Source organism: Vidua chalybeata, chromosome 3, assembly GCF_026979565.1.
Source record: "Vidua chalybeata isolate OUT-0048 chromosome 3, bVidCha1 merged haplotype, whole genome shotgun sequence".
Classification (NCBI taxonomy): Eukaryota; Metazoa; Chordata; class Aves; order Passeriformes; family Viduidae; genus Vidua; species Vidua chalybeata.
This window is the reverse complement of record NC_071532.1, coordinates 88,895,605-88,910,416: the sequence shown is the minus strand read 5'-3', so window position 1 is coordinate 88,910,416 and position 14,812 is coordinate 88,895,605. Positions and strand designations below refer to the sequence as shown.

The following is a 14,812-nucleotide window of genomic DNA, read 5'->3' as shown; positions in this document are numbered from 1 at the left end:
TTATTCCTCAAAAGTGCAGAATAGCAGAAAATGAAATGTGCCTCAGAAGATCTGGCTTCATTGAAAGGTTAACTTGCTTAGTTCTGTTGTACCCCAAACATTTTTCTCAGGCCTATTGATGGGTAGACTGTTACAATTCATTCATAGATTGACAATGTAAGATATAATACTTAATAAATATCCAATAATTTATTGGAATTCCTTATTACAGTCCTCAGTATTGTGTATTGAGAAAACAGCTCATCTGATGCAATGCCCTGGAGGGCTCAGTGATAGAGCACTCCCTGCTCCCGCAGAGCACAATGTCCTTTGGACCAGAACATTTTCCTCTTGCTTTGTGTAAGGCTCAGGGCTCTACAAAGTGCTTCTGAGGAAGATGCCAAGGAAAAGACAAGGTTACAAAGGTAGAGACTGAAAGACTGGGAAGAGTGACTGGCCAGAGGTTTTTGTGGTGGTGGTGTTACTCATCAATTCAATTGCCTTATTTTGACTTATTGTGTTGCTGAGAAGGTTTTATTGGACATTTCTGTGTGCTATTTCTGCCAAGTCATACAAGCCACTTACATACCATAAAGTCTATTTGGGCTAAGTTCAGTTCTAGAACACTGAAGGAACTATGCAGAAGACACTACAGTTTTTTCAGACATACACCAGTGCAACTGAAGAGGATCTCAACCATGTGATTTAAAGTTCACAAAAACGTGACATTTAGTGAGATGATGTTTACAACAACTGGCATTTTATACAAGTCCATCTCCATCTTGAGACAATGAATGGTGACTGCATCCAAATAATATGCTGCAAGTCTTTAACAGTTCTGTTACATACCACGGCAAGGATCATTTTTCACTAAGAACTCATCAAGTGCCATCCAGCCACCTCCAACACGGACCATGACCGTACTTCTCAGGATACGAACAAGACGCAATTGTTGAGAGTCACCAAACTGCAATAAAAATCAAATGACAGTCTGAGCTTCTCAGGCATTCAGATGCAGTTCAACACTGATAGGTTAAAACAATCAGGCATTTAAAAAAGTTTATTTTGATATTTAATAATTAGTAAATGCTAAAAAAAAAATCAATTTGTTTATGCAGATTATTAAAGCTGTTAAGATTTCAAATCAGATGGCACTGCATTAATCAAAAGAAGATGGCAGGATGGTAAGAAAGAAACTCAGGTTTAATTTTATGTTTGATTCTCAAGTGTCTGAGGTCGTAAAAGAAGCAAAATTAGTAGTACATTATTTGATTGGTTACAGTCTGCTTTTGTGCAAATTAATGAAAACCTATTTGCATTATTTCGCTGGTAAAATCTTAAGCAAACACTCTTCTACAACAGTCTTGATTTTTAATGTTGTCAGCTGAAAGGAAGGCAGCATCACTTCAAACAATCAGTATATAATCTGGAAATTCAATGTGTTATGAGTGTGCACCATTCTATCAATTGATTAATCTACAGGAATATTTTCAGGTACAGCACTACAGAGCTGACACTGCTTACCGATTGCAAGGTGCATGGGAGGAAGGGAACATTAAAGAAGCAATGAATGATTAGTAACTATAATTATGTTTGTCACTCCTCTGACTACACATCAAGGTTCTTCACAATTCAGAGATGAGATGAGAGTCTGTTTCATACTAAGTTCTTGTATGAGTCCTTTGGGCTGATGGCCAGGCCTAATGCATATTTTGCTTTTGAAACCTGTGTAACAAAACCTGTACGCAGTACCTTCACTCAAATTCAGATCAGAGAAAGCATGACCAAAATGTTGACCTCACAATCTCAAGAAAACTAACCAGAAGAATTCAGTACTTTTAAGTCAGCACTACTAAAATATCTTGATACCAGATCACCAGGCCAAGTGCAGTGCACCCTCACACAAACATGCAGAGCACTCACTAAAACCAATGGGAGTTGAATTCCCCTCTTTGGGACAATCTCTGACCCCTTGGAGAAGGCCATAATTCAACTGTACCTACTTGCTCCAGTGAGGGAACTGAACAAACCACACAACAAATGTGCTCCCTACTTGTTAGATGACTTTAGTTGTTTGGTACTATTCAAGCCAAGAAGAGAGAATAAGTTTAAAGGAATATTACTTTTAGGAACCAAACAAAAGCAAAGCTTGCTTCTTAATTTAATAATAAATTTTATTTGTTCTAAGTAAGAACATTCACATAAGCATCATTTCTGAGAGATTTTTAATAATGCATTCAATATGTGCCAAAGAACCATTTTGTATATGTAGATCACTGTTTTTTTTTTAAAGGCATCTAAATTAACGCTGTTTATTTTCATTGGCTTGTTCCTACCAAATTTTTTTTCTAGTGATTCTGAAGATAATATCTTTCTTCTTTTCTTTATTTTTTTCTCCATCACAGCCTAATTAGTCAGTTAGACCCCATCAGGCAACTACACCAAGGGTCAAATACAGTGTGCTTTGAAAACTCCCCAGCTAGCTGAGGTTAATTCAGAAAGTGGGGCTGGAAAGTAACATGGTAATACAATAGTAACTATCACTGCACTTCTTATGGTAACTCAGTTGATTTCCTTCCTAAAATAGCCTGGTACAAGTTGTTTAAAACAGTATTTAACATTATTTCAAATAACCAGAGGTAAAAACATAAAGGAATTTAAGCTACAAAAAGGCCTGTTCTTGACAATAGCCTGTAGGTGCCGTTCTGCATCAGTAAGAGCTTCTCAACAGATCTGAGTACAGATGATAGATAAGGAGATTAACATAATTTCAAACAGTTCTTTCAAAAAGAGACTTGTTCTATATGTGGAAAATATTTTAAATTATTGCTTAGATGTATTGCTTGAGGCATGTGGCAAGGTTATCCACTGCTCTGTTTTCTTCTATGCTTCAAGAGGCTCTGCTAGTAAACAAGAGTGCACTCACATTTTCAACATCTTGAGATTGAAAATGGCTATTGCTGCTGATGCTAGCATGTCCAGAATGGATTACATCCGTTATTGCCTTTTTAAAAACATAAGACTAACAGTATCTGATATCTGGTTTTTCCAGATAAAGTGTTTTCCAGATATTCTTTCCAGATAAGGTGTTTCCATCCTTACTGGGCAGATGTGATTTAGCACTTCAGGAAGCTGTGTATCAGTGCATATTGCAGGAGTAAGCGCTGGGCAGCGTCTCCTCCTGAGGGAGGACTCACCAGAGACCCAGCTGACACAAAGTATTCTTAAACACAGCTCCAGCACATTACAGACTTGCCATAGCTCCTTGAAAACACTTTGGGAGAGGGATTAGTCTACATGGGAATAGCAATTTTATTTTGCCTATTTCCAAAATATGTATTTAAAGATTCACTGTGTTAAGGAAATAAAATAATAACTATCAGCTAGGTTCTTAATCAGTCTGCTTGATTACATACAGACTGTACCTTTTTTTTTTTTTTTGCAAAGATGAAAGTATTTTTTGTGCAATTTGCAATATATAAGTCATAAGACACTGGGATCTGTTTGCCATGATTAGCCTTTACTCAAATAGCCTGAAAAAGACATTACAGATTTTTGAAGGATTCAACTATAAAACTGATTAGATAATCATAATCTCTACAATTGCAGTTTAAATGCTCAAGATTTTTCACTATGGGAATTGCTGCTGACTATTATCTGGTTCCTTTAAAAGTAATCTCCTTAATGAGGAAAATGACCAAAGAAAGCAGATGAGGGATTGTAGAGGAGGGATCCTGAGACAAGGAATGCTTCATAACATTTAAAGAAATACCACAGCTGACCAGCAATGAATTAGCTGAAAATTAAAGGATGGCAAGACCATTGCAAGCTTCAATCACTATGCATTAGGAAAAAAAAAAAAAAAAAAGAGAGAGAATAACAAAAAAACAAAATTAAACAAAAAAAAAAAACAAACCCAAAACCAAACAAAAAAAAAACTTCATAACACATTCCACTGGTTTATACCTGATTTCCCAGGAAGAACTGATAAGAAATGAAAAATGGAAGAAAGACACGATTAGTTTACAGGAAATTTTCTACATGACCTAGAACACATGCAAACTAACACATTAGACATTCTAAATAAAGTATCTACTTGAGAGATGAGCAGGTAGCTAGCCATCCAGAGACTGAATATTAGAAAATATTCAAGGCCTTCGTTTCCTTCCCATTGCTGTTTCTGTGGTCTTTTAAAATCTACAAGTACTTATTAATCTCTCTTAGCCAAATATTGCGTATTTTACCTCAAATTGTTCTAGTTATTGAATCCAGGGGTAGCAGATATTTCTCTACTGTGTGATATTTATTTTTCTGTGATCTAAAATAATTCTGCAGGTATCTAACACTTTGCTTATATTCAGAAGTATGTGTGTTCCAATAAAATGACAAGAGTGTAGAAATGATTGAATACACTTTGGTATAAGATTTTTGAAGTACAACACAATACCACAAGAAAATATCAGTCACTGTTTTTATGAAACTAATAGAAAATCAGCTACAGTTTAAACACTTAAGGTATCTAGGCAGAAAGACCAGCTTTTGAGGATATATTGTATCTATGTATGCATGTGTATGGATGTGTGCCGTTAGCTCTTAAAAATTCCTATGACTGAAAACAGCTTCAGTAGTTAGAGTGAAAATAAATACAAACATCAGCAATTTTCTATATTTTTAGTCTATATGTACTAACAAGAAAAAAAAACAATCTTAAAGAAAATGTCTAATTGTCATACAAGATTCTTGTGAATTCATATAGCCTAATTCCTTGTGTAAACCATGTCATATGAAGAAAGCTGAAAGAACTGAAGTCCTTAAAAGACTTACCCTGTACTTGTTATCCCCAATCTGTTCCACTTGAAACCGTTTTGCACATTTACATTTCGCTACCTGCCTTGTAACCTGCAAAAAACCACAACAGGATAATTACTTTAAATATCACATTTCCAAAGATTTGTGTACCTAATAAATTTCAAATTAAATAGGAGTGAAAATAAAGTGAATTATTATAGAATATGACTCCAGTAGAACAGAGTACAACCTAAGAAAGCAGAGAACGTACCTCATCTTCAATTTTGTCAGCATCTGTGAGAGGCTTGTATGCATCCTTGTTTGGATGAAGAGCTGCCACAAATTCATAATAGTCAATATATCCATCACCATCTCTATCAAAAATGTCTGCAACAGCACTCATTTCAAGTCGGCTTGTAGGGAACTCTGCAGGACGAAGAAAACAACACAAATTTTTTCACTTTTCAATTCCATTACAATGAGAAGCTTTATCACAAATATTATAAGGTGATCAGGCATTTGGTAACAGATAGTGCTTATCAAAAAAATAAGGACATTCAAACAAGTGAAGGAATATTTCTGAAAAAAAAACCCAATCTGAATCTCCAGTGTCACCCAGATATTGGATATAAATGAGTACCATAGTGTGGCTTAGAGACAAAAGCAAGGGCACAGATTAAACTGTAAAATATATGGGGGGGGGGGGTGTGTGTGTGCACATTAACATTTTGACCTTCAAAGTGCATAAAACACCAGAAATTAACAAGATAAAAAATTAGTGAGGAAAGGTCAAGCAAGCATTTCAGTGCTGATTAAATCTGGAATGTGAAGCCTTCTAAATGCAGGTCCGTGCATGGTGTTTCATGAAGTCCTTTAGATGAAGTTCACAGCAGAGATTCTCAAAGAAATGGTCAAAGAAAATTTCAAGGTGATGAGCAGGGATTGTTTCAGGACTGTTTGGTGGTCATAATAAATTGATACCAACTGAGTTAAAAGAATAAACTATTTAGCCTCTTGGTGGTATTAGGTTTTTTTCATGAATTTTTATTAATTCAAGCAAAACAGCAATATTCACATATAGTGAATATTTACTTTACTGCATTTCCTAAAGGAGGGGGAAAATATACAGAGAACATTTTCCTACTGAGTAACACTAAAATGAAATACTAGAGGCAGCCCAATTCTGAATCATTACTGTTTAAAGCAAAAGTCTCCATGATCTGAAGATAAAGGATTATTTTAAGTATTAGGTCCTTATCTGTTATGAGTCTGTTCCTAAAAGGAAATATCACATATATGATGTAGAAGACTTACATTACCACCATAACTAAGGAATACTGATCCACCAGGAAAGCTAGGAAAATTCCTTTCTAGTTTGATTGCTTGGCATTTTAAGCCTTACTATATAGGTATATGAATATTGCCATGGTTCATGGAAACACTGGTTTCAAAAATTACACAGTTTCCTTCTGTAATTGAAACTATTCTATGTAAGTTCTTTAATAAAAATCATATGATCCTATGAACTGATTTTGAAAATCATCTATAGGTTACATAAGGTATTTTTTACTATTATGAGTAATCAATCAAAAAGTAATTGTTGAAGTAGCTGGTGTACTATAGGAATGACAATCTGAGTTCAATAAACCAGCAAACTACTAATTAGACGATAATGTAAATGTGACATTTGTGACCTGATGTAAAGAACTAGAAAGAGTTTCAAAAATCTAAAAATATTTTCAAGTAAAATAATTATAAAGTAATAATAATTAATAAATTCAAAAAGGAAATCTGTAACCTTCTAACACAATAAAATGCATAGGTCACACTATCTAGACAATAAGATTTCATTAGATGCTTGTTTGTTTGTTCCAAGTTCAACATTACGTTCATTTAAAAACTTACTTGAAGAAAGAATTCCATCAATAAATTCCTGTCTTGTAATCTTTCCATCCTGATCTTTATCAATCCTCCTAAAGAAGTCCATCACGCGAGACTTCTTATGGTTCATCCATCGCATGTATTTTTTCCTCCAAATATCAAAATCAAAGTTGGCAAATTCTCTCAGCTTAATAAAAAACAGAAAAAAAAAAATTCAGCTGAAATCCATCAATCTAGAACACGAATGAGATAGATACCATCTGCGTTTTGTTGAATAATTGATTTTTTGAGGACCTGTGCAAGCATTTTAAATATCTCAGCTCTCCTCATTTAAAATGATGATGACAGCTTTTAAAGCACATTAAAGCACACGTATCACAGTGTTTTCAGTTAGCTGTGTCATACAATATAATACAACAAATATGGAAGTTCTTCACAGTATTGGAATTTAATCCAGGGTAGAGAAAATGATGCAAAAAGTATGTACAGTCTGTATAGTGCTTTTCTGACCTCTTCAAGTCTGTCCAAAGCATCATTAAGTTTTCTCCTTCTTTCCAATGCCAGAAGCCAAACTTGCTGCCATTTGCTGACTAAAAGGTTTACCCGTGGATTCTTGGTTTCAATTTGTGCCTGGGCTGCTGACGGATAAATGCCTGGTGTTGGGGAACGCTTTCCTGTTAAAACATGATAAAAGGCATAGGGTTCACCCAGCTCAAACAAAACAAATGTTCACATGAAATGCACTTGACCTTCCTAAAATTATTCCTTCCTGTCCCAAATAAGGAAGTCATATATGGATGATTCCATGTAGTGGGATTTATCTTCCTTTTTTTTTTTTACCATTGCTGGGGAACAACCAGCAATGGTAAAAAAACAGTGATGGTTACAGTCTATTTTATCTAGCCAGAAGCAGCTAGTGAGGGCTCCACTATCACACTGCACAGTTTAAATTAAATCTTCATAAATCTCCCAGAGTTGCAAAGTAAACAACCTCATTTTAGAAGCAGGTTCCATGTATGGGTAAGTATAAAATACAATGAGTAAGTATACCTAAAAATACAAAAAGCAATTTCCTCACTTGATGATTCACTTTCCATTCAACTTCACTGAATACACTTCTAACTGGATTAATATAATTTTACAGACAGTAAGAGCACAATTTTGTCTCTATATCTCTCTGTGAAGTTGTCTGCACTTTCAAATAATGGAAGATTTGCGAAGACTCAGCATGTACTTGCTCTTGGAAGTTTAAGGGCACAGGAAAGGCTGCACACTTTAAAAATAGCTATTCATGAAGATTAGGACAAAATATAAAAATACATGTCTGGTCTGAGAAATTTCCTCACAATTCATAAAAAATTAGAGATAATTAGAAAAGTCAGCCAAGAGAATTTTACCCCCTTTCACCAGAAGTTAATCAAACTTATGAGGTTATTAGCAATCTGTAAACTTCATAGATAGAGGAATGGTACATGTGACACACCCCAAAAATACGCTGTTACTTACTTCCAGCTCTTCCCTTATCAAGGACAGGAATATGAGATTGTACTGGAGAGGGTTCAAGTGCTTTCCTTTTGTAGGTCTTTGTAACTTTATCCACATCAGGCTGTTTTCTGGTCATTTCTTCCATGAATGTCTGCAATCAGATAGGGGAGATCTTAATTAACAATACACAAAAGTAACCAGAGGAATGAAAAACATACACAATAGCAAAACACTAAAGTTAAAAAGAAACACACAGAAAGACACTTATAATGCCAGCCTCACAATATAGAATTAGATAAATGTTTTGTAGATAAGAAAAATCTGCAGTACAAGCTTTTAAGGTCACTATGGCCTGGTTGTTATAAGAAGACTAAGTCTAAAAACAATCTGTCAAACTCCTTTATTAACTGTATATGGTGAGGTGATATAGAACAGAATTTTGCCTCCAAGATCCTGCTGTTCAGACTGCAGTTCACAGAAGTGAGACCGCTCTGGTGTTTAAGCTGGGGTAAATCTATAAGAATTCAGTACAGCAGCAGATCCCTCTGGTACTTCACAAACCTATTTTTGATATTTAATCAAGAGAGCCACACCCCAGCAGTAGATCTAAGGTGGCAGCACTATCATACATTTCATGTGGATTTTCTTTTATTTCTAATATTATCCTTGCTTGTATTCAGTTATTATAAGAGAAAATAGCAAAATTCGCAGTTGATCGCACAGCGTAGCTGAGATGTGTGCCCCATGTGAGTGACACACGTCACTTACTGATCCTTACCTGATGTTCAGCTATAAGTGCTTTAACTTCCTCGATCTCCTGGGGGATAACCTCTTTGTCTTTCTCAGTTAGTGTAGTCTCTGCCCACTGCAACCAGGACAGCAAGGCTTCCAGCAGCTCCTGGTTAGCAATGAGTCCAGCCAGAGCTCCTGCCAGTCGCTGTTGATGTTGTTTAGCCCATGCTAAGACCTTGACAAAGGAACCAATACAAGAGTATGTGCACATCTGAAACTCTTCACAATGTATTTAAAATTGCTCTGCTAATTGTAAACCCAGAGCTATTTCTTAGGCCTACTGATGTTTGCATATCAAATGTGTTAAATGTAGTGGCTGATCACTAACAGTAGCTAGGTAACTAGAATTCCTAGTCCAACACATTTCTTCCACAGATACTCAGGGTTAAGTGCTGCTAAACACAGTGAGCAGCACATTCAGGCAACATATTAAGAATTTTAACTACATGTGTGAGTTAGTGAATCACACAGGATTTGGTGTCACTTTTCCTTCTGGGCACTCCTGAAACCACACTTTGCTATCACCAGTATTTTGGTTTTCTTTAAGCTTAATATAAAACAGAAAGTATCACCTTAACAGCTGAGGGTACAACCTACCTGTAGCCACTTAAAACTTTTAGATGTCTTCTAGATTAAGAATATGTTGGACTGAAATCCTCTCTAATGTAATCAGAAAATCCTTCACATTTGCCCTTGTATTTTCTTTCCTTTGTAACTTTTCAATTTCTCCCTAGAAACTATTGGTTTTCCTCACTTGGGAAGTGTCAGACAGTATTTCCTTTAATACATACAAACAAAGGAGCTTGACCATCTGCTTTAGCTCTTAAAGCCCTGTAAGTTTTGAAAGAAAGCCTAGGGAAGCACAGTATTCACATCCATCACCACGGGTATTTAAAATGTTTAGTTCTCAACAGCTGGATCATTTCCTCACAGTGTAACTACCATGTTAGTTGTCAGCTGTGTTCTAATCAAAGATGGACTGCTGCCACAAAGATGGTACAACATATACTGACCTCTTCAAACCTGGCTCTGATGATTGTTATCCAGTGTTTAATGGTGGTGATGGAGTCTGGATGGCAGATAGCCAGAATAGCTTCTCCCATACCTGTTGCTTTATTCAGTTCTGCCTTTTTCTCTTCCAGTTTCTTCATAAATTCCTAAAACAGAAGTAATAATTTTAATTAGATACTGACAAAATTTGCAAGAGAAGTCTTGAGTGCATAATCTGGAAGGTCATGAGCCTCTTGACTGCTCAAGCAATTTGCAAGAGGCAAGTTTCACTTGTATGAGAAAAAACTATTTAAAAACTATTTAAAAAACTATTTAAAAAGCTTATTCTACATAAAGTACTAAACAAAGCTCTAAAACCTGATCCCAACTTGCTGATCCTTAAAAGCCCACCACAATCTAAATCCTTGAAAGATGCATGCCAATAAAAAAAAAAAAAAAAAAAAAAAAAAAGGAAAATCACAGCATTTAGAAGCGCTGCAAACCAGCTATATGATGGTTAGAATCACTATTGGCAACATTTCAACGACTTGATTTGTCAGTTACAGTAATTCTTCATAAAAAACTATCAAGCTCCTGCCAGAGGCTGGAAATGTCTAACTACAATTGCATGCTCAGACAAGATGACAGAGTTCAGGAGCAGCTCTACTAAAGTAACACAAATGTGACAACTCAGCAGCTGAGGGGGAGAGACACAGCATGTGGAAAAAATCTCGTAAAAGCAGAAGGATGTTTACAACTTTAGGCATCCAAGCTCATAGTTATTGGTATTCCTACGACAGCAGGACCAGAAATGGATGTGGGGGAGAAACAACAATAAGAAAAAGCAACTTAAAGGAGGATTTTTCCCATCCTTTCTATTGCTTGCATTTTTTTTTTTTTTCCTTTTCCCCTTTCCCTAGACAATTCAAAACCACCAAAACATTGTAAAAACAGGTTCTTCAACAACTCATAATGACATTATCCTGTGCCTTTACAAAGTAAGTATGAAGTTACAATGAAATAAAATGTAAAATATAATCTTTTCTACCTTGTTCTAGAAGCCTGGAATATGTAGGCTCTTTATTTAAATGTATTTGTTACTAATTGATTTTGATGTAAGCTTTAATTATTGCCAGAGTTTAAGATATCCAAATCATAATAGCAAACCTTCTCTCACAAAAACACATGCATCCTTACAATATTTCAGTTCAACATGCTTTTGGATGAGCTGAATTGGATTATAATGAGAGATTACCAAAACAAGCCAGAGGCAGGTGGAAAATGGGCAAAAAAGCCCCACTGTGTTCCCCTGCTCAGCTGTATTAGAGCATTTCAAGAATTAAATCTATGACACACAGCTCACAGTTTCTTAAACTCTTCCTAATTTTATTGAACTCTGTGACACAGACACATTTACAGAAGAGGAAATGGGATGCTTTTCATTGAGCAATGCAGTGCATTAACCCACTACAGCTCTCAGTCCCTAGAGAGGTGGACAAGTGACAGATATCTCTCTGAGATAGCAGAATTCACTAAATCATGTGCAGTATTCAAGAAGAGAAAAATCAGAAATGGGCATAAAGATGGACTATTTGGATAAAATATTGTCCTGAAGAAAACATTTCTACATATAGTTCAATACATATGCAATAAAACTGTTTTACAAAAATCACAGTGACAAAAGGATGATACCTTTCATATTTATATAATAATTTCAGTCATACATTTTTATTATAGTATGCAGCATTATAATGCATGCATGATATTTAAAAGTAATATATATTACTTCTTCCCTTATTTTCTTTTCATCTTCTTGAAAGCTGATCTTCTTGAAAGCTTAAAAGGAGATATGATCTATTGAGAAAGATTGTGTATGAACGGTAAAACTGCAGTGCCATAATCCTTCTGAGCTTGACAATTTTTCTATTTCTATTGTTTGCCCTTTAAGAGGAAAATGTGGTTGGGGGAACACCTTCTGAGAAAATTTAAGTACAGTAAGGCCACATCTAACACCGAGATTGGTTGTGTTGTGCTAGCTATCATCCTTCCCAGCTGGACAGGGTTTCTCAGAGACAAACTTTGCTTTGAGGTTCCAAGTTATGCTTTGGCATCACAGATTTTAAAATTAGTACACAAATACTTTGCTAATCCACCTACAGTGTGGAGGAAGAAATTTAAAATTCTATTTTCTAATTATTTCAGTGGACCTAAGATTTCACTCAGTTCTCTCTAGTCAGAAGATTAAAAAATCAAATAAAAGAGAACTGGTGAAGCACATGTGGAGGAAAGGCAGCTAAAAGGCATTTCACTGAACAGAGACATCAAGTTGCTGCTGTCAACATTAGTCAACACACTGTGAGGTTGTTACATCAGCACACACTGATGCATACATACATTTGCCAGCTTATGATTAGCACTCAGCTTCCAGGGCCCTAAACTAAAACTGAAAACTTTTTTCAAAACCTTGCATTTTAAATACATTGAAAATCCCTCAGTTAAGAACCATTTAATAGTCCTATCTGGCATGTACTTCTCTGCATAATAATATTAGCAAACTCAATTTAAACAGGATGCTTTTCCAATCTCCATTTCAAAAATTTTGCTTTAACTTTCTTCAGAGCAATGATGAACAACATATCCAGGACTTTTAACTTGTTCTATAACACTTTGGGCACTACACCCGGTACTATTTGGTGTAGGCTGCGCTGTGCATGTTTGTAGCCTCCTGTCTGAAGAGTGGAAATTTGACCTCTATGATCCTTACTTAGCCAATTTCCCATTTCATTAATGCAAAGTTAGTTTGATGGCCTGTAATTTACTACCTGCAGTACCTATGCCACTGGAATATTACAGCTGCCAATGCATGTGAAGTCAGGCAGCACGCTGTTTCACCATGACAAAAGGTTCATGGATGGTAACATCATTCTGCTGACATTAGAAATGACCTTGCAAGAAAAGTTTATGCCCTTTAGGTCAATGGTGCTAAGAAGACAGATACACTTTTGCTACTGTAGTATTCTGTGTGGCAATTACAGGCATGGTATGCTCCACAGAGGGGCTTGCATCTGTCTCTAAATCTTTACAGCAACTTTCTAAAGGCCCATTTTTTCTTTAAAAAGCTAAGATGACTCAAACAACAGCCCAACACCAGTCTGGACATTAAACTCTTAACTACATTAAATTTCTAGCTTCTCTACAGAAAGAATTGCTCCAACCCTGGATGTTGGTTAGAACTATCTGGGATAGACTCTGCCTCCTTTCCTCTATTTTACCACTTATCAGAGCCATTAGAATGAAGAGGATCCTCTTCATGTTCTTGCTTACCCTGTGCTGCTCTATCAGTGTTCGCAAGGCCTCTTCATCATCTGGAAGGATGCCGTGGAAACGAAGAGCCTGCTCTGCCTCTGCCAGCCACTCCAAAAGGACATGGACAACTGAGTGGAATTCTTCTGCCTGTTAATATACAAGAAGTCATGGTCACTCATGAGATGACCTGACAGACACACTGCAGCTTACACAGATTGAGCCCACATTTGGAATCATTAATCATCCAGCAGTACCAGCACATTATCTTTCCATTAAAAAGTCAATGATACACAGCACTACATTTTCATAACTGTAAAAACAGCTCATGCTTCCCAAAAAAATATAGGAAGCCTAAAAGCCTGTTCATGCTTTTAGCCATCTGATTTATAGTGTATTTGCAGCTCAGTTGAGAATGTCATGCCTTTACACTGACAAATTACACAGGAGGTGTTTTCAGGGACCAGCTGGAGAGCGGAGAACTAATGTCTGCACAGCCTAAAGCACCAGTAAAGCAAAATGAATTGACAGCCTGTTGGAGAATGACTCTTGTGTCTAGAGAAAACAAAAAAGACTCACCTTTGGGTACAGCCATATAGGGACACAATTATTGTTTGAGGTAAGTTCAGCATTGTGTCTGCTAAGCAAAGCAGAGCAGGAATATTGGACATAGTGGATACATTGCTACTGCAGGAGCCCCATCCATCAGTCCAAGCTAGTATATCTTCAGAGAGCTGTACATCCATATTATCTCAGGTTTGGAAACAATAGAGATACACCTCTTTATTGGGATTGGTACCAGATAATGCTGACATACAAAGACTGTCCTAGGTCATGATTGCACTCAGCACAACTCTTTTTTTTCTCTGAAGTACCTCATCGTGCATTGTAATTGTGCCAATGTAAAGAATTTTTCAATACACAAATTTACTTCTTTCCAATAAGGCACAAAAAGCATAAATATAATTGCAACCTCCTGCTTCTTGTAATTGGGGCATAATTCTTTATCATCCTTCATATTTGACTGTAACTTCAGTGATTTCCTTAGATGGTAAGGTCTTCGAAACATTTGTTTTGCATTTGTGGGAGAGACTAATAATAACAGGAATAATAAATGCTAAGAGGCACTATTTATGTACTGTGGTAAAAGGATAGACAAGGTAAGCAATGCATAAGCATGAGTATTTTCAAATGAGTATTTTCAAATGAAATGAGTGAGAATAACATCAAGTGAAAATTAAATTAACTTTTTGGCAACTAAACTGCAAGATACTTTTCACTCCTTCTCATATAGTACGTGTAGCAACATTATTATTCCTCTACCTGCCGAAGGGCCTGTTCCAGTCGTGTCTGCTTGGATACTGACAGGGCACAAACTGTCTCCCAGCGAGTGCTTAGCTCCTGCATTTGGACTTTGACCCAGGAAGAGTCATCACGACTGCCTTCTATCAGCTCCCTTGCAGAGCGCTTCAGAGCCTGGACACTGCTTGTTCTTTTTCCCAGCTCCTTCTGGAAAACCTAGACACCATGAAATATATTTGAAATGTTTAGGTCATTAAGATATGCTTATGTAAAAAAACAAGAAAAAACAACT

The 14,812-nt window shown here is 36.2% G+C and overlaps 1 protein-coding gene across 5 annotated transcripts in view; it reads right to left on the bottom strand.

Annotated features, from left to right (window-relative positions):
- Window positions 1–14,812, bottom strand: part of DST (dystonin) — a 292,214-nt gene that overhangs the window by 7,177 nt on the left and 270,225 nt on the right. For 4 of the 5 annotated variants that reach the window (XM_053938621.1, XM_053938622.1, XM_053938616.1 and 1 more), the window contains 11 exons: window positions 14,542–14,736; window positions 13,240–13,368; window positions 9,939–10,082; window positions 8,912–9,100; window positions 8,155–8,284; window positions 7,159–7,322; window positions 6,673–6,835; window positions 5,039–5,193; window positions 4,804–4,878; window positions 3,946–3,963; window positions 829–946 (listed from right to left, as the gene is read on the bottom strand). In XM_053938621.1, the coding sequence (XP_053794596.1) occupies window positions 829–946; window positions 3,946–3,963; window positions 4,804–4,878; window positions 5,039–5,193; window positions 6,673–6,835; window positions 7,159–7,322; window positions 8,155–8,284; window positions 8,912–9,100; window positions 9,939–10,082; window positions 13,240–13,368; window positions 14,542–14,736 (1,480 nt within the window). The remainder of the gene's footprint in view (window positions 1–828; window positions 947–3,945; window positions 3,964–4,803; window positions 4,879–5,038; window positions 5,194–6,672; window positions 6,836–7,158; window positions 7,323–8,154; window positions 8,285–8,911; window positions 9,101–9,938; window positions 10,083–13,239; window positions 13,369–14,541; window positions 14,737–14,812) is intronic. The other variant, XM_053938617.1, reaches the window with a different exon arrangement.